Source organism: Drosophila kikkawai, chromosome 2R (genome assembly GCF_030179895.1).
Source record: "Drosophila kikkawai strain 14028-0561.14 chromosome 2R, DkikHiC1v2, whole genome shotgun sequence".
Lineage (NCBI taxonomy): Eukaryota > Metazoa > Arthropoda > Insecta > Diptera > Drosophilidae > Drosophila > Drosophila kikkawai.
The window spans coordinates 12,405,463-12,424,657 of NC_091729.1; the positions used below are offsets into that span (position 1 = coordinate 12,405,463).

At 39.7% G+C, this 19,195-nt stretch overlaps 1 protein-coding gene across 3 annotated transcripts in view; it reads right to left on the minus strand.

The window, feature by feature from the left end:
* Positions 1 to 6,764: 6,764 nt before the first annotated feature.
* Camta (Calmodulin-binding transcription activator) overlaps positions 6,765 to 19,195 on the minus strand; it is a 41,704-nt gene continuing 29,273 nt past the window's right edge. For 2 of the 3 annotated variants that reach the window (XM_017172078.3, XM_070283820.1), the window contains 15 exons: positions 18,751 to 18,818; positions 18,499 to 18,634; positions 17,284 to 17,355; positions 17,078 to 17,222; positions 16,858 to 16,913; positions 15,441 to 16,763; positions 13,790 to 15,381; positions 13,485 to 13,598; positions 13,209 to 13,318; positions 12,978 to 13,097; positions 12,246 to 12,313; positions 11,410 to 12,185; positions 9,903 to 9,977; positions 9,560 to 9,673; positions 6,765 to 9,500 (listed from right to left, as the gene is read on the minus strand). In XM_017172078.3, the coding sequence (XP_017027567.1) occupies positions 9,425 to 9,500; positions 9,560 to 9,673; positions 9,903 to 9,977; positions 11,410 to 12,185; positions 12,246 to 12,313; positions 12,978 to 13,097; positions 13,209 to 13,318; positions 13,485 to 13,598; positions 13,790 to 15,381; positions 15,441 to 16,763; positions 16,858 to 16,913; positions 17,078 to 17,222; positions 17,284 to 17,355; positions 18,499 to 18,634; positions 18,751 to 18,818 (4,845 nt within the window). In that variant the 3' untranslated portion in view covers positions 6,765 to 9,424. The remainder of the gene's footprint in view (positions 9,501 to 9,559; positions 9,674 to 9,902; positions 9,978 to 11,409; positions 12,186 to 12,245; positions 12,314 to 12,977; positions 13,098 to 13,208; positions 13,319 to 13,484; positions 13,599 to 13,789; positions 15,382 to 15,440; positions 16,764 to 16,857; positions 16,914 to 17,077; positions 17,223 to 17,283; positions 17,356 to 18,498; positions 18,635 to 18,750; positions 18,819 to 19,195) is intronic. The other variant, XM_017172079.3, reaches the window with a different exon arrangement.

Sequence of the window (19,195 nt, forward strand, 5' to 3'; positions counted from 1 at the left end):
GTCGATCTAGCCCTGTCTGACTAAAGAAAAAAACGTACACAATTTTTAAAAGGAGTTATATTATTAGAATTGCTTAAAATTATTAAAATAGTTACATTTTAATTTTTAATTCAGTATGCAAGCACAGCTTTCCGAATTAAAATTCATGTTTTTAACTAGTTATAATAATTTTAAGCTTTTATTTGGTAAAAAATTACATATACAATAGATTTAAAGATTGCCAAATTTTTCAGTCTTCTTGAGACGTAGAATTACAAAAAAAGCCAAAGATCATAAATATTCGAAATAATTAAAATATAACTTAAGAAAAATATGTTTAAAACAATGTACAAATTTATAAATTTTTGAAAGGGGTTACAAATAAGAGGAATATGGACATGGCAAACTCACACAGTCTTATTTAGCTAAAAATATGAACAAATTTAAATTAAACAGAAAATTTTGATAAATTCAGACAAATAAACCCTTCAAAAAACTTCTTCGTTCCAACAGGACAATCGAACTGCAACCCCAAGTTGCAACCGAAGTTTGAGCTTGACTTACATAGTTTGCTGCGAACGTGTTGCTACTCCCAAACAAGTTGCAAAGCCCTGTTCGATGAGGCTGGATGCAACAGGCCTACTTCAAGTGATTAAACGTTAATTATATGCATACTAACTATAATTAAAAACTAAAAAATATACAAAAAATGTAAGGATTTAAAGAAAATTAAAGTTGATTTTTTAAAATTAAATTAAATAGTATTTCATTGCCGATTTTCCCGAAATAAAGAGGAATAGCTAAATCATTTGAAAAATAAATATTAAAATTTATAATGCGTCTAGAAAAACATACTAATCTCTTTTAATTTTGTAACAAAAGCTTAAAAAAATTTTGGCACTAAATTGGGAACCGTTTGTTGAAGGTTTTCGATTAAAAAATATATAGGGATAAACTTGGGAAGAGGCAGTCTCTGCCAGTGGTGAGGATGGCCAATTGGCGATCCTGCACGTGACTTGGGCTCCTCGCTGAATGAATGATAATGACGGAGACCTCAATTTGACGTTGGTCGGGCCTTTTTTGGGGGAAAAACAACTTTCGTCGGCAATCAAATCAATTATGTGGGTAAAAGTCGTGTTGTTTCCCTGGTCGAGAATGGTTTTTGGCCTAAACGGTGAGGCTTCTCCAACTGAGGAGGATGAGCCTAAGCCAACCGATCAGAGATGTATCTTCATGCTCCCGCGTCTGCATTCGGCGATTTGTCAGCGTGTCGAACAAAACACAAATCATGTTCATCAAAGTGCGGCTACAAATGTGTGTTTTGTGGCTTTTTTGCAAATTTATAACTTGTTGTGTGTTGACTTCGGCTTCAACTTCAACTACAACAGAGGCGCTATTGCTGCAGTTTGGCGTTTTGGAGTTTTACAAATTGTTTTTGAACATTTGTTCAAAATGATTTATCGACAGTTATTTACAGTCCGCCTCTTGACCAGTTGGGAAATTTGTTCATTTTTTATTTTTTGCCAAACAACCAAGCTTGAAGTAGTTCCTCCTCTCCCTCCACAAAAACGGTAGCCAAGAAGGAGGCAAAGCTAAGGCCGGCCATCTAATGCATTTCTCGGATACGTGTGTCGTCTTAATTGATATGTCATTTATGCTAATTCCTGGGCAGGCCGCCAGACAGGCTCACTTCTCACGACCGGACCAGTATCTGCCTTGACGGGCTACAAGATGTGTGTGTTTAGTGCAGTTGGAGTAACACTCGATGGCAGCCTATTAAATGCAATTAAGTTAATTTAAACAGTTTGGTGGAAAGCGCTGACAGCTAACAATAAACAGGTGCCCCTGCCCGCGGCTCAGGCTCGAAAACAATTGAACAGCCATTGTTGTTTTTTTTTTACCCGATCTTAGTCAGTTTCGAGGGCCTGACTCACTCTGCCAGCCAGCCAGCTAGAATGATGCGCTGTTAATCCCAATAATGGTTAACGTCAATTATCGGCAAGTGTCGTCACCGGCCTGTCTCCTCCGATCGAGGTAAATACCCATAATGCCGCTCACAGTTTTGGCCTGACCCAGATTGCAGACACAAGTACCTACGAGTACGGCTTAGTTTATTGTGTGCCAAGAGTTTTAAATTCCAGATAATTGTTTTATGGCCCCTCCAAAGTCTCTTTATGGCAGCCAATCGATCGCTGATTAGCAGCACCAGCAGCAGCAGCAGCGTGAAAATGTCGCTGCAACATTGTTGTCACGCTCACGAGGCTTGTGGGTGTCGCAGCGGGAGGGGAAGCCAATTGTCTTAATGCATGTAAGAGTTCCTGCCACCTTTGGAGATTTAAGAGCAATTAAAACAACGCTGCTTAAAGTCGGAAAATGTTTTTTTTTTGTTATTATTTTCCTTACCTTTCAAGTCATTGCAAAGATTTAACAGCCCTGTTAACACTCAATAAAATCGTTGTTTCTGAAGAAAAATCGTTGTTTACAGGAAACTCTGGCAGAAATTCCCCAAGATCAGTCATAAATTGGGAAAAGTAATTAAAGTTCGATGCTTGTGTGGTTAAATAATCCTTCTTAATTTCAGAATAATTACAAAGCATATTAATCAAAGAGACGCCCAATTTGGTCGAAGGTAAAGGTAAGGTTTGAGATAACCGAATTTTAATATTCCTATATAAATAAATAAATAAATAATTTTATTATAATTATAATATTTTCATTAATTATACCCTTAAATTGTAGAGGACCTTAGGCAAATTATATATATTTTTATTTAGTGAAGATTATTTTATTAGGTAATTTATTAGGAATTTTGTTATATTCTTATCAAACGTTTAACTTTTAAAGAAAATGAAAAAATGTTAAAACAAAATGTTTAACTTAATGTAGAAATTATGATTTCAGCGTTTGACAAAAGTTTTCTCACTAAAAAGGATCTTGGCTCCGGGCTATATGAAAGCCTGCAGCAGGAGAAGATAATTAAAATATTTATAAATGCAATTTAAATATGTAAATGTAATTGATGGAACACACAAATATGAATAAATAAAAGATGGTGAAATCAATGTGCAATTTTTTTCGGAAGGCAGCATTGATTTGGGATTATTTGGGGAAAAGTCTAATTATTTTGAAAGCTAAATCTAAATTAAAAACCTTTTTTTTCTGAATTTTTAACATTTTTTTCAGATTTTTTTATTTTTATTTAAGAATTTTTTATTTTTTTTTAAATATTTTAACTGCCAAATTTGAATTTGAATTTAACTGCCAAATTTTAATTTGAATTTAACTGCAAAATTTGAATTTAAATTTAACGACGATCAGTTTCAGTATGCCCAGGTGCAGTTGTAAAATAACATCTAAATTTGGATTCAAAAGGTTTGAGTCTCCGCTAACTTGCTCAGGCTCCTAAATGGTTTGAAACTTGGGCTTTTTATAACAGTTTATACCAGTTTTCAGTTGCTTGCTGCTGATTTCTGTTCGCCTGTTACCCCAATTTGGGAAACGGGCAATTTGCTTGGAAAATTTCAGAAATTTGTATGGGCTGCTGCAGGGATGTTGTTGTAAAGGAGTTGTTGTTGCCATCAAGCTGTTATTGTCGGCAACAAATAGGTATAAATGCATAAAATGAAATATAACAGTTTATACCAATTAATACTTTTGCCCAAAAGTTTTTATAACAGTTTATACCAGTTTTCAGTAGCTTGCTGCTGGTTTCTGTTCGCCTGTTACCCCAGTTTGGAAAGCGGCCAAATCGAATGGAAAAATTTTCTCATTTGCATCAGTGATGCTCATCTCCATCAGTGATGCTCATCTAGCTATATTGCAATATTGGGAGGCTATAAAATCAGACTTTGCATCAGTGATGCTCATGTAGCTATTTTGCAATATTGGGGGGCAATATATCAGGCTTAATGGCAGTGATGCTCATCTAGCTATATATCTTTATTGGGACAAAATAGATAGATGAGCATCACTGATGCAAAGTCAGTTTCAGTGTGCCCAGGTGCATTTAAGCAACATTTTAGCCAAAAAATTTACAATATGGTCACATCTGGTTTGAGTCTTCGCTTACTTCAAGATCAATGGTTCGAAACTTGGACTTTTTATAACAGTTTATACCAGTTTTCAGTTGCTTGCTGCTGGTTTCTGTTCGCCTGTTACCCCAATTTGGGAAACGGGCAATTTGCATGGAAAATTTCAGAAATTTGTATGGGCTGCTGTAGGGATGTTGTTGTAAAAAGGTTGTTGTTGCCATAAGCTGTTGTTGTCGGCAACAAATAGGTATAAATGCATAAAATGAAATATAACAGTTTATACCAAATATTATTTTTGCCCAAATGTTTTTATAACAGTTTATACCAGTTTTCAGATGCTTGCTGCTGGTTTCTATTCGCCTGTTACCCCAGGTTGGAAAGCGGCCAAATCGAATAAAAAATTTTGCTCACATGCATCAGTGATGCTCATCTTCATCAGTGATGCTCATCTGCATCTGTGATGCTCATCTGCATCAGTGATGCTCATCTGCATCAGTGATGCTCATCTGCATCAGTGATGCTCATCTGCATCAGTGATGCTCATCTGCATCAGTGATTCTCATCTTCATCAGTGATGCTCATCTGCATCAGTGATGCTCATCTGCATCAGTGATTCTCATCTTCATCAGTGATGCTCATCTTCATCAGTGATGCTCATCTAGCTATTTTGCATTATTGGGACAAAATGCCATTTCACTAACTGTCAGTGATGCGCATCTAGATATTTTGCTTTGTTTCTTTCATTTTCCACCGCAAGAATGCCCTTCCATTGAGCCTGTTTAAATTATCCTCCTCGTCCTGATCCTCCGATTTATTTTGATAATTTTTCGGACTAATTTCAGGTTCATAACTCAGCCAAAAGTGCATGAAATTCAATTCGGAAAGCTGTTCTGAGTTGCCTGTTCTAAGCCTAACAAAACTGCATGCTACGTTTAGGGTTCTTTTCAATTTCATTTTTTCTCAATTTTTTAGAATTTTAATGATGGTACCCCTTACATATTTTTGCAAAAATGGTGCGATTTATTTTTGGGGAAAATAACTAATTTTCAAAGGTTCATAACTCAGTCAAAAATGCATGAAATTCATTTCGGAAAGTTGTTCTAAGTTGGTTATTCTAAGCTTAACAAAACTGCCTACTTAGTTTTGCTTTAATACTTACCTGTAATTTTTAAATAATTGTTTAAACAAAAATGAGCAAGAAACTAATTTTCAAAGGTTCACAACTCAGTCAAAAATGCATGAAATTCAATTCGAATAATTTCAATTATTTAACCAGAATGGCTCGATTCTTAGTGATCCAATTGCAATCTGCAAGGGTATACAAACTTCGGCGTGTCGAAGTTAGCTTCCTTTCTTGTTTTCTGTAGGTTACTTCAAGATCTGAATTTTTAAAGAGTTTATAAAACTGTGTTTTACCATCATAAAAACGATCAAAAAATTCTTTAAAATGTATATAACTTTATTGTATTTTAAAAATAAAGAATTCAGGTTTATTAAAGTTATTTTCTTGTCTATTTCTGCCTTCCCTATCTTATTTTATATATTTCCCTTTTCCTGTGATCCAAGAAACTAAAAAATATGTAAATATCTAGATAAACAACTTCCGACATATGCCGTATTTAGGTCAAGTTTTTTGTTCAAGTCTTTTGTTTGTGTAATTAATTTTTAATTTTATTGTGATTGAGTTTCCTTACATTCTTCACATTTTGTTAAAACAAGCCTATTAAATGAAATGAAATGAGAACCTACAAAAAAATAGAAGCCATTCAGATTTTATTGGCTACCTTTGCCCTTACGGCTTACGCCACTCCAGCACAGTGGCAGCCTCACTCAATGACCATAAAATAATATATAAAACACACAAAAAACATACAAGCAAAGCACTGAAACAATCATGAATAGCCCGAAAATTCCAACTAAACAACGGACTCTTTACCAAAAATACAATAAAAAACTGGAGAGAAAGAGAGGAGAATTGCTTTCGGTTTATTGTTGTGGCTGGAAAGCGCTAACGGAGGGCAACGCTTGGTTTCACATTACCCACCGGGGCAGCGGAGCAGCAGCAGCTTCCGCCGCTGACAGTCCGAATGTCAAGCAGCCAAACAACGACCAGACGACAGCCAGTGAAGCGATCAGGCCCGAGGAGCGAGAAAATCGCATTCGGAAAATGATTTTTTCTGTGGACTAAACAGCATGCGATTGCCCATAAACAAGTGTAAATTGAGCTGGAAAAGCGGAAAGGCTCCGGCTCTGGCGGCATCCGATTTCCAGCAGCGGCAAAAGGTCGAGAGTTGGGCGATTTATTAACAAGACACTGCCAGTGTGTGCGAGTGCGAATGCCTTGGCATTTTGCATTGTGCTCGTAATTACGAAACAACGCAGCCAGCCAACAGATAGATAGAGAGATACAGATGTGTCTGCGTCCACGCCCCATTAGCTCATCCTCGCCCCCGCCCCTGCTGAGCGGCAAGTGTTAATTGAGAAAAAGGAAAAACTGGAAGAAAAGGAAATGCCCAATGACCCAAGCAGCTGAGGGTTTTCGTTTTGTTGTTCGTTTTTTCTTAATTTTTTTGTTTTGTTACCTGGCTGTTACTTTCCTTGGGAAGATAGGGTTAGTCCGAAAGGACAATCCATTGATAATGACTGGCGTCAGCTGGTCGGCGGCTCTCACTTAGACAAATTGATTACTAATTGGTTTGTCAGGTCGGCAAGAAGAGAGACTGTAGATTACCCAAGGATAAAGACCAGGACCCGTTAAAGTGTTGAATTAAACTTTATTGGATGTAATTACAATTTTACAGAAACTGGAAAGTCGTTTTACAATATATATATTGTATATATAACTCTATGTTTTGTGTTGCGGTGTTGTTGTGTGTTTCTGAATCTGTGTCCGTGTCTGTACATATATAATACGTTGATTTTCATTAAACATTCTTAATAGCTTGCGGATATATGTATGTGTATAGTTCATGCTAAGTATCCCGTACAAGTTAGGTATAATATTTAAAAAGAGTACACTCTAGGGTATATTTCGCTTAAGGGTTTAGTTAACAGTTTCTTACCGATTCATCTACTAAGCTGAAATTCGGAAATAAACGATTTAAATTCAAGCTGTCATATATTTGAATTTTGGATTGACTTTTTTTTTTGTTATTATTTAGCTAGCTGAAGTTGGAGTTGTAGTTGTAGTTGGATTTGAAGTTGAAGTTCAGGTTAAAGTCAAAGTGGAAGTAGACCGCCGCACTTTAGAAGTTATAATAAGACGAAGAGGATATAGGTGTAAATGATCTAACAGATATGTGAGTACAAATATCCAATTATGTTGGCTATAATAGATTCATTGGTATTGTGTAAAGTTTCGTTAGATATAAACAATCTTGGTGTTGCATTGCATAATTTTTTTTTAGTTCAGTTGAAGGAAAAAACATTCAAACAAAACTAAAGGCTATAGGCCCTACGATCCGCTAGGATATCTTTGCAAAACACCTTCACTTTCGGTATTTCTAATTGTTTTTGTTAGATTTAAGTTTAGTTTTAGTGCCAATTGGCTTAAGGTACTTAAGTTTTCTCTGCCTTTTGGCCTCGCCGCGCCTTTCTCTATCTAAAAAGACTTTCATACTTGCTTTAAAACACACTCAGGTTGCTACTTTGAGGTTTATAAATCGTGTGTGGTGTGAGCCTTGTGTGTGTGTGTGTGTGTGTGTCGGTTTAGTATGTGTATTATGTGCAAATATTGCAATTAATTGGTTTTAGTTTTCAGCTGTTACATACATATCTAACACCCTGCCTAAACAGTTTTAACAAAATTGATTGCAATTCTTAAGTCAGTTGAGTAGTGAAATCGTATTTAGTCTTCATTTCGAATCAGTTATCAGATTTATACATAGTTAAGTTGGAGCAAAATGCAATCAAAGTTTCGTCGAGTAATATAATAGTGCGAATTAAGTATAATAGTTTCGTAGTTAAATAGTTAACAATGTGATAAATCCTAGCTGCACTTGCACCTCCCTCTGATTGTGACCGAAAAACATGCTCGTTGAGTACAGTCTGCCTTTTTGCACTTGTTTTATATTTTTTGGGGTTTTTTGTGGTAAGTGCGTCTATTCCTAAGGTACTACCCATAGTTTTCGCCGCCTGTGTGTCTGTGTGTATGTGTTTTTGGTAATACGAACTCGAGGGGTCCTTTATCAGTTATCAGTATCGGCTCTTTCTATATTATATATATATTGTATATTTGTAAGTATATATGTTCTTGTTGGTATGTTATGAAAGCTAACAATGTGGACGGACAAAAATAATTTACAAAAATTCATTTATTGTTACATTTAGTTTAAAAACTTTACTCTCTTGCATATATCTATATATATATATTTGTCTTTATCGAGCAATGAAGACTGACTGGGGGAGGTTAGCGACAGCAAAATGTTGGAAATTCCATGCCAAAAGCCCTCTCTCCGGGAGTGTAACAAGGCTTCTTCTCCTCTTCTATTTCTTCTATCATTAGCTAGGCTTAGTCTAGATAAGTTAGGACTTGGTACACATTTATCGTAGTAAGTACTTGCTTAGGGGAAATTAGAATAGAGTTTGCTTTCTTTGAAACATGATAGAACTCCGATACGAATCTGATTTTAGAAATCAACAACAACGTTTGCTTTTTTTTAACTTTAAGTGGCGTCTTAAGGAGCTAGCAGTTAGCAACTAGTTAGGATCGAGGATTAATGCTTTTTTTTATCATTTTTTTCATTCTTTTTTTGCTTTAGAGACAAGCATAGTCGCATCGCAGAGCTTGGTAATACATACGTTAAAATAGACTAGAGTTTATTTAGTTAGTTATCCTCGAGTTGGGCCTTAACTATATACAAATGTAACTATTTAGAGGCATACACATGCGTAATATTGGTTTAAATCGTATGTATATATATATATAATATAATATATTGCAGGCTACGTTTTCCACTACAATTGGAGTTAAAAAGTTGTTGTTTTCAAAGGCTTCGGTAATAAGTTCTTTCGAGTTGACAAATGGAAAAATTGTGTTCTCATCATCTCCCTGGAGTCCGATCTTCAGTTAGGTTTACGATTAGGTTCAAGATAATACCTTAAAAAAACACTAACCTAGGCTACTACAATTCACTTTGAAAACAATGCGTATTTCTATTAAAATTCGTTAGGCAAATGAATCAAAGTGCAGGTTTAGTTGCTACTAATTCAGTGTATGTGTGTGGTGTATGTTCTAGAGAGTTTTAGAGAAACAAAGTTCCACTATATAGAGGTGCTTGGGATTGGTTTTGTCCTAAGGGGAACAACGAATACGAAAGTAGAAAGTTTCACTCGATTGTTAAAGCTATTCATAAATTCTTATGGAACATGCAGCTCGTTCCTATGTTAAAAGTTCTTCACTCAGTTGGCGACCCTCACTGATTGGATTGTATTTGGTGTAGATTGTTGATGTTGCTGGCACTGGTGTTGCCACTACTCGTTGCTGAATTGCTGTAAGATTAATGAAATCGATTAATGGAATGTATTGTTTATGATTTTGCTTAACTTACCTATTTTCGTGGCACACCAACATTTCCTGCTGCCCTTGAAACTGCAAGTTTTGAAGGTATTCCGCCCTGCGTTGGTGCACCAGCTTCTCTTTTTCGGCTCGCTCTTTCTGTAGTCTGTGAGTTGTTTAAAAATTGCATTCGAATTAGTTTGTGTAAAGTTAACAGGTTTAAAGAAACTTTAGGAAATAAACACGTTTAAAAACTAAAACCAAAACCTTTTCACGCCTTACCAAAGTCGTCAAATTGCCATCCCAAATGCTTGCGTGCAAATTACATTACATCCGTATCAGTTAACTTAGCATTAGACTTAGCCTAATTAATCGGATCAATTAGTGGTACTTACTTGATACGTGATTGTCTCATAAACTGTTGGATTTTTCTGGCAGCTTGATTCTGGGTGGACTGCGAGTAGGTTCGTCTGCAAAGAATTACAAAATAATTTGTTAATAAGTTTAAGCTGCAATAACAATACTCCAACGCTTTCCAACACTCTCCAAAACCCGAATACTCTAATTTTCTAGTTGGCAAAAGTCAAATTTCTTAGAGAGAAATGATCTTAAAAAGAATAAGTAGTTAAAAACAAGAAAGAAAGCTAACTTTGGCCAGCCAAAGTTTGTATACCCTTGCAGGTAACAATTAAAATATATCATAACTATGCCAAAAATGCATTAATTTCGATTCGGAAAGCAGTTTTGTGTTAGTTTTTATTAATTTAAAAAAACTGCATACCAAATTTAAAATTTTAAGAAATCAAAATTTTTGGCCATTTTGCTAATTTTAATGATGTAACCCCTTATCAAATTTCGCAAAAATGGCCAAAAAATCGATTTCTTCCAGACATATCTAGAAAGATTCCCCTGTCGATGCTGATCAAGAATATATATGGTTTATGGGGTCGGAAATGATTCCTTGACTTAGAAAAATATTATTTTGTATTATAAAATCGGATTTCTTGATTTTCTTTAAATTAAAAATATCAAAACTCGGCCAAAAGAGCATTAATTTTAAATCGGAAAACTGTTCTGTGCAAGATTTTCTACAGTTAGTAAATCTGCATACTTCATTTAAAAATTTTGAAAATTCAATTTTTTATCAAAATCAAAAATTTTAATGATGTAACCCCTTATAAAATTTCACAAAAATGGCCAAAAAATCGATTTCTTCCGGACATGTCTAGAAAGATTCGCATGTTAATGCTGATCAATAATATATATACTTTATAGGGTCGGAAAGGTCTCCTTCACTGCGTTGCAAACTTCTGACTGAAATTATAATACCCTGCAAGGGTATAAAAAAGGTGTATAACTCACAAAAACTGATAATAATATACTCTTTAATAAGAAAAATGCTGTTTAATCTGCAATAACAATTCTCCAACACTCTCCAAAACCCGAATACTCTAACTTTCTAGTTGATACAAATCAAATTTCAAAGGGAGAAATGATCTTCAACGCAAATTTAGCAGTGTTGGAGTAAATAAAATAAATATTCCAATATATATTTACCAGTGTTGGAGTAAATAAAAGGCAAAATTAGAAGGGAGAAATGATCCCAATACGTTTACGTTTTAAAATACTTTAATACTAAACTTCTTCTTTAACACTCTAAAACATTCAAAAAGCAATACTCCAAAGCTCACCAATACCTATATCAAAAGAAAAAAAAGCCCTTCATTTCTTAACCCAATAATAATTATAATGGAAAACCAAAGCCCTACTTTTGCTCTTAATATTAAAGTATAAATAAAGCTTCAGCCAAATTATTACTTTTCCATAATTTTGTTCATATTTATGAATAAATGGAGATGGTCATAAGTAAACTGAAAGGAAATTTAAAATTATTTTACTCACTTTAAAGGCCCTGATGGACTCGTTTCCTTGGGCGTGCTTGGCTGCGAGCCCATCTCGTGCTGCTGCTGCTGATCCTGCTTGTAATGATCGTAGAAGCTGGACAGACACTGCGAGTTGCTGCTAACGCTGCCATGGTCACTGCCACTACCCATGCCGCCCAGGCCGCTCTTCTTGAAGCGCTTGTTGCGTCGATAGGAGCGATACCCATGCTGGATGACCAGGGCAGCGTTTGTCATCTGCCTGTAGTAGGCATACTGCTTGTATCGCCTATAATAGTTCTGAATGACAGTGGCGGCAGTGCGTTCCTTATTCTGCTCCTCCATCTTCTGCCTGCCCTTGTACGACCGATAGGCCTTCTGTATGCACTTGGCCGCCTCGTATAGCTCCCTTTGCTCTGTATCCGTGAGGGTTAGCTTCGAGAAGTCCGCCTCGAAGGGATACTGCGAGATGCTGGATGCATGCAGGAATTCCGTTAACTGTTTCGTTGATGGCGGCGGACTCGGTGAGCTGACCGAAGGATCTGTGCCCAGTATGGAGTAACTAGCGGGCGACTGCAACGGTCCCGAACTGGCAGGACTTAGACTGGAACAGGGCGTGCTGACATCATGATAGCGATAGCTATGGTCATGGAAATCGAAGCTGAAATCACTGTCAAAGTGGGTATTGGGCAGTGAATCGAGCAGGGGATCCATAAAACTATCCGTCAAAGCCGAAGACTCGGAAGTCAGGGGTTCTGTCAGGGGGCTGCCCAGGACCATCATCTCGTCGGCTTCGTTCTAGGGAAATAATAGTAACAATTGAATTTTATTATTGTTATATTTGAGATAGTAACTCACCTTTATGCGTTCTGGCATGGCTGCAATTATATGCTCGGCCAGGGTCAGCACTTTGGCATCCGAATCCCCTGAAAAATGTGAAAAGTTGGCTTACAAAAACTGTACCAAAACATAAATATCAATACAAATACATGGCAAACGAGTCTACATAACAGAGTTGGTCACTTTTTACAGTTTCTGGTTTCAAGTTCGAGTGTTTAAAATGAGTCCCCAAATTGATCACGACATAAACAAAGTCATTGTTAATTATTATTTGTATTATACACACACACACACACCGACAAGCATATTGATTATAGTGTTTTGCTAGCTATATTTACAAACACCTCGATTTATATTTACAACGATCAATTCGTGGCTAAAATTATGCGGCGAGTCTTTGTGTTAGTTTAAAATTAGTACGAGTAGTTTGGTTAAATGTAGACATCGATAAAAGCGCACAAGAGGAGGCCTCCAACCAGTATTTAATATTATTAACAATCAACATTTACATTCGATTAAACGAGCTCCCGCAAACACACACTCCCCACACACCACACACCACACATGATTATATAAAACAACAAACAGCAATAGCAACAACAACAACATCAACAACATCGATATAGCCACAGCCCCATATACATAGTTAGTATGTTTTTTTGTTTTGTTTTTAGCTACGGTGTATACAGATTACAGGTGAGAGTGGAGAGTGGAGAGGAGCTACGTCCTGCTCTGACCATCATCACTGACCTACAACGGCATCGGGCAGGGCCAAGTCATTGCCAATGGTCACATCGGTGGCGCTGGTCGAGTTGTCATCGATGTCTTTGTCGTTAACGGGGCTCGATTCGCCCGTGGATACCACCTCGCCTATTTGTGAATTTACCGAGAAAATTTTGAGCATTTTGATTTTTGTTTCCATTAACCATTTATGTTTAACTAAATCAAGTACGGTTCAGACCAAATCAACCCAAAACTTACACAAGGCAAAGTCCATTTTACGCAGCGGCGACAGCAGACAGTTGGTGCCCGTCAACGAGTCCAGCGGTGAGTCCACGCCCAAGACATAATTGTCATGGCTCTCATAGTTGCTGGATGAAAATGTAATAAATATTTATTTATAAATTAAGTAGAACTGGGAAAATCGATTCTTAATCTAGAGATTTGGTACCAAAATAGAAAGAATCAATGTAATCAATGTTGACATCAATTTTTTTCCCAGATCTAAAACCAAAAGCTAAGATTTGCGATGCCTACCTGTGCAGCCTGGCCAATGGTTTGCCTGATTTACTGCGTATATCCATATTGATGCCACTGTCTATTGAAGAGCGTTTGGAGTAACGACTGCTGCTGTTGGGTGGACTTTGATTGCTAAGGGTTAAAATTAAATAAGAAAACCATTAAATAAACTTAATTATCAAATGTGAATGTAAAAAAAAGCATTTTCAACTTATAATTAGTATTTATAATGTCGAAATATACGTAAATAAATGATAACAAACTTAAAGCTCAAGCTGCTGGTAGAAAAAATCCCCTTAAACTGTATTCATAACAACCCTTACCTGTGCACAGCTACAGGTCTCAGGAACACCCCATCATGCTTGCGTTGTAGCTCCAAATCAAAGCCACTAAAGCTTGTCTGCTGCTGTTGCTGCTGCTCCTCTGGCTCAGCTTCCACACCCATATTCATCGAGAGATTGGCCAGGCCACCGCGCAACTGTGGCTTTCGGCAGCGCTCCTTTTCCAGGCGAAACATTTGCGCCAGCAAATGCTTATGGCCCCGCATGCTAGCCAAGTCCAGAGGTGTTTGCTGTGCCTGCGTCTTGATCTTCAAAGCATTGTGATTCCATTTGTAAAGCAACAACGAGCACTCCACATGGCCACGAACACAGGCCCAGGCTAGCGGCGTAAACCCATAGACATCCTGACTGAGGGCATCCAGCTCCGTTTCGAGTATGATATGTGGATTCTCTGACCGCCAGTTGAGCATGGCGCCCACTAGCTTCGCATAGCCCAAGGCGGCGGCCAGATGGAGGAGTGTCATGCCTCGCAAACCCACTGTCCAGGAAGCCACCGTGCTGGGCATGCTCCAGGCATGCTTAATCAACTTGTGGCAATAGGCCACCAGCTTCTCCTCAAAGTTGGGCTCCAGATAGAGAGCCGTGTGGTCGGTTAGCTCCTGCTCGGTCTTCACCTGCAGCTTCTCATCGATGGTGGACAGGCGATTGAGCAGAGTGAACTTGTACAGGCAGTCGTTGGAGCTACTGGCATCGAATGGAGCATCCGCCAGGAGGGATAGCTTGTACTCAAACATCACCGAGTTGGAGACAAGGAATCCACCGCAGGCCACCTGCAGCGTCACAAAACCCGCCTCGTGAGCTGGACAATAGCAACGGAGGACGCCCTCTTGCACTAGTTGCGTGGGCACGGGCTGAGCGTCGAAGAGCACCGTGTAGGCGCCACTATTGCTACTTGTCCAGGGTCCTGCCACTAGGACTTTAACGCCGCCCTCCGTGTAAGACCATTCGGGACTAAAGTCGCATATGTTTAGCACCTTGCGGGGCTGTGACTGGGGCGCTGGTTCTCCTAAATACGAACCCTGCTCCAGGGCCGTGTTATTTAGCGCCTGCTTATCATCCAAATCCAGTTCGGGAAACTCTACCAGCATATCGAAGGCATCCAGACTGGCAAAGACATCGTCCGTTTCATCCTCCTCGGGCTCTGTTTCGGCTTCAGTTCCCGCCGAGGGTTTCTTCTCCGCCTCCTGTTGATTGTTCTTGGCTTTGGTGTTGCATGTTGCTGCTGAGGTTGCACCAGTTCCTGCTGCTGCTCCTGCTTCTGCCACTGTACTGTACGGCATATTGGCTATCAAAGTGCGCTGAATATCCTCGTGTGACAGATCCAGCGTCTCATTGAAGAAGCTCAGCGTCTCGGCCTGGGGCTCATCCTCGCTGCTACTGCTGCTGCTGTTGCTGCTGCTGCTGCTATTCTCGCTAGCGCTTATTTGGCTGCTGTTATCACTGGAAGCTCTGAAAGTTGCACAACCATTGGGGTTCAGGGGTTGAGTCTGCGACTGCGACTGACTCCTGTTGAGGACTTCTGTGGCCTGATTGTTGATGTTGCCATTGCTGTGGTTATTGCTCCCCACGTCCTGCTGTCGAATAAGTTTGAATTTAATCAACATAAACTTGGGCCTCTGCGGTTTCTACTCACCTCAGAGAGCGCATTGGCGCTCATTAAATTATCACAAGTTGCTGCTGCTGCTGCTGCTACTGCCGCCGTTGACGTCGTTGTAATTTGTTGCTGCTGATTGCCATCGATAATCGATTGTAAGGAACTCGAATTGGATGAGCTGCCCGATGTGGGTGTGGATGTGGATGCGCAGGAGGGGTTGCCAGCGGAAGACGTGGCAGCTGGGGGCTGACTTCTGCTATTGCTACCGTTGCTGCTGCTGCTGTTGCTGTTGCGGTGCTCCGGTGACATGCACATAGCCTCCACAGGGGGTTGGGTTTGGGGTTGACCACTGCTTGGGGTTGCTGCTGTCTGTTGCAATTTATAATAATGTTGTTGTTGCTGCTGCTGCTGCTGCTGGCCGCTGTTGTTGCTGGAAGCATTGAGTTGCTGCTGATGATTGTACATAAAGTTATTATTGTTGCCGGTGTCGTTATTATTTACGACATTTAATTCGTTGTTTGTTTGGCCTGCTAATTGCTTGCTGGCATTGCTGCTGCTGCTGCTGCTATTATTGCTGCCGGAGTTTGTGATTTTGTTTGCGGTCATGTGGCTTTGGGTTTCAATTAGTTCGGTGTCCATTACATTTGAGGCTACAACAGCTGCCGCTGCCGCCGCTGCTGCTGCAGCAGCTGCTCCTCCTCCAGTCGCTGCAGGATCTCTGGCTGTGGCCGTGATTGTTGTATTGGCAATTTGCAGCCTGTGCTGCTGATTGAGGTGCACCGAGTTCTGACTTTGACTGGCCACGAATCTTTGCAGGCTCAAGTGCTGCTGCTGCTGTTGCTGATGGTATTGTTGCTGCTGCTGCTGTTGGTGTTGCTGCTGCTGCTGCTGCTGCATCACCAGATTGCTTCTTGCGGCCAGCATTTGACTGGCTCCTCGATACTGCTGATAGCTTCCATCTCCATGTCCTGCCTGTTGCTGCTGTTGTTGTTGCTGTTGCTGCTGCGGCGGAATGATCTGGAACTTGATGGCCGACTCCTGCGGCAACTGCTGCGTGGCATTGTGGAACTGCCCGTGACTGTCCATGTGCTGCCTTGGTCGCTCCGCCCAGCGGGAGTAGAGCTTGCTGGCCACCACCACATTTGGCGTGTTGCCGTTAAAGGGTTCACCTAGTCGCTTCTCCTGCACTGAGGACTTGAGAATGGCGCCGGAACGCCGCATCACGGGATGCGTGCAGGTCTTACCATCCGCACAGCCTGCATCCCCGCAACCACAGTCCAGCTGCTTGACTAGGGCAGCCTGGCGGGACAATCGCTGTTTCTCCATCAGCTGGCAAACTATGGACTCCACTGTCTCGGCCGTCTTTAAAAAAAATTTAAAAATAATTAGGAGATAAATATAAGAAATAAGAGAGGGACCTAATAGGTGAGGGTACAGCAGCATTCCTTTTACTCACCGATATTTCTATATCGTTGCCAGAGTCTGAGTCATCATCGGAGTTGACTGTGGAGACTGTGTAGAGAGAAACATATACATATATTTGTATCATGCTAAAAATTAGAGTATTTATATGTTTAAACTATAAATTTAAATGATAATCCTTTGCAAAATCGACAGAACAAAATATACACTGAATGAAATAAACTTGCTAATCCTTAATTTACTTTAAAACTTACGCATTGGCTTCAATTGACTGACCAGCTCCTCCTTGGTCCACTCCTTCTTGTCACCCCAAAGCGTGATACTAGGCGCTATCACGGCCATTTTATTATCATCCGGATACGGCACATTCAGATAGTGCACCAAAACAATGTCGGGATTCTAGGGAGAGCCATTTCCAAGGATTAGTAATAAAGGAAGGCCTCCAGGACTCTACACTTACCTGCAACAGCCAGTAACATCTGCGATGAAATGTGGGCAATATGGCCGAGTGTACATAACAACCATAGATGCACTGTGGAGAAAGAAGGGGCCACATATCGAGGGAAATTCAATTTATCAATCTGCCAGAGCACAAACAAGGGCATAAAATAGGAATTCGGGACCTCCACACAAACACACACACACGCAGCTAGCTGCTTCCCGCGGAGAGCAAATCCATTTAATTGGAAAACATAAAAACGAAGAGCTCAAATTAAATTACCGACCGCCCACGCTTTGGGGCGCCACTTGGTCTTGGTCCTTCCTCCCCTGGTAAGTGCCAAAAATCAGAACTTAAACTCAGACTCAAACCAAAGACCGGCGAACTGAAACGGAAGAGCTACGGAAAAGGGTTTCCCTGACTTATAAAACATTTCGTTGCGCATTTTTCTTGTTCTCAAGACTTTTTCTACACTTTTTTCCATCTTAGTTGTGTGTGATTTTTTTTGCTATCCTTTGTAAGAGGGTAACTTCTTGTGCCCGCTGATAAATTTGTTGGCTCTCGTTGGCCGCGATATGCCGCTGACTTCTTCTGCTTTTCCCTTTGGCACTTCCTTTGTCCTGGCCGCCTCGTTTGGGCCCAGTTATCATGTAAGAAGACGGCACCCCGCCAGCACTGCCAACTGCATATAAATCTCTCCGACGAACGTATTAAAATAAAAATTAAAATAAAAACAAACGGCACAAGCAGAGTTGAGTAAAAAAAAAAAGAAGAAATTGGCGTGAAATTGCCAAATGTTTTTATGTTTCTGTAATGGACTACTGACTGGTCGGTGGGGGATATTTTTCCGACACAGACAGACATTATAAATAAGCTTAACCCTTGGCAAGGCTTATTTCATTAGCAGGGAACGGCGTCGATGCACATATCCTTGAGCAAACACTTGCCCCTGGATGAAACGGATGAAGGAATCCCGGCCAGGACACCGTAAGTTTCTGTCTACTTCCGGCGGGAAATCATAACTCACCCAAAATAACCCCTCGTACGGTCAAGAAAAATAAAAGAATTATAGAAAAAACCCAACTGAGAACCCCAAGGAAATCGCTGGCCATTTTTTTACGCTTTGACAAATGACTCCAATGGCCTGCTTGAGGACGGTCTCTTCCGGCTAATTGCCTAATTGTGCAGCTAACAAACAGGCTCTTGTCCAGGATATGAAAACAATTTCGTACTCACCTCCGTGCCTTGTACTTTTAGTTTCATGTGATCCTCGCGCGTTGTCTTGCCATCCTTCCGCTTCTTCCAGCAGTAGCCATCGCGTCTGTAGCGGACCTTCTTCCGGGAGTACAGCAACAGGGAGCCGCTTTTGGGTCTAAGGGAGATACATTAAATTGAAATTTATTATTAATAAAAATATATATATCTTAGTTAATATTTAAATTCAATTTTTAATCAGCTGAAATCTGTAATTCTTGCTCAATGACTCACCTAGTTCGAACCTCCTTGGACTGCCACTCGCCATGCTTATCAAAGCTGATAAGAATCGCTGCGATTTCCTAGAAGACACCAAAAAACACACAGATTATCATAAATATTCCAATATTTGCATAGATATTTACAGATAGCTAGAGAAAGACCTTCCTAGCCCTAACCTTATCACCGCTGCGACAATAGAAACCTAGTTACTTTCCCAGCTAGCCATATTTTGTGGGTATCCCCCGCTAACTTGGCTAACTGACCTTAACTAACGTGCTAACAATTTCCGGACTTAATGGGCTCCGTTGACCAGTGCCCAGTCACGGAACTCGCGGCATTTCCTCTGCCAAAAAGCTGGATGGGAGGGATTTCTGCGCCATAAAACAAAGGAAAACATTTTAGAAATTTCATTTGACCGCAAAGCGGACACTGCCACACAAGGATGAAGGTGAATATG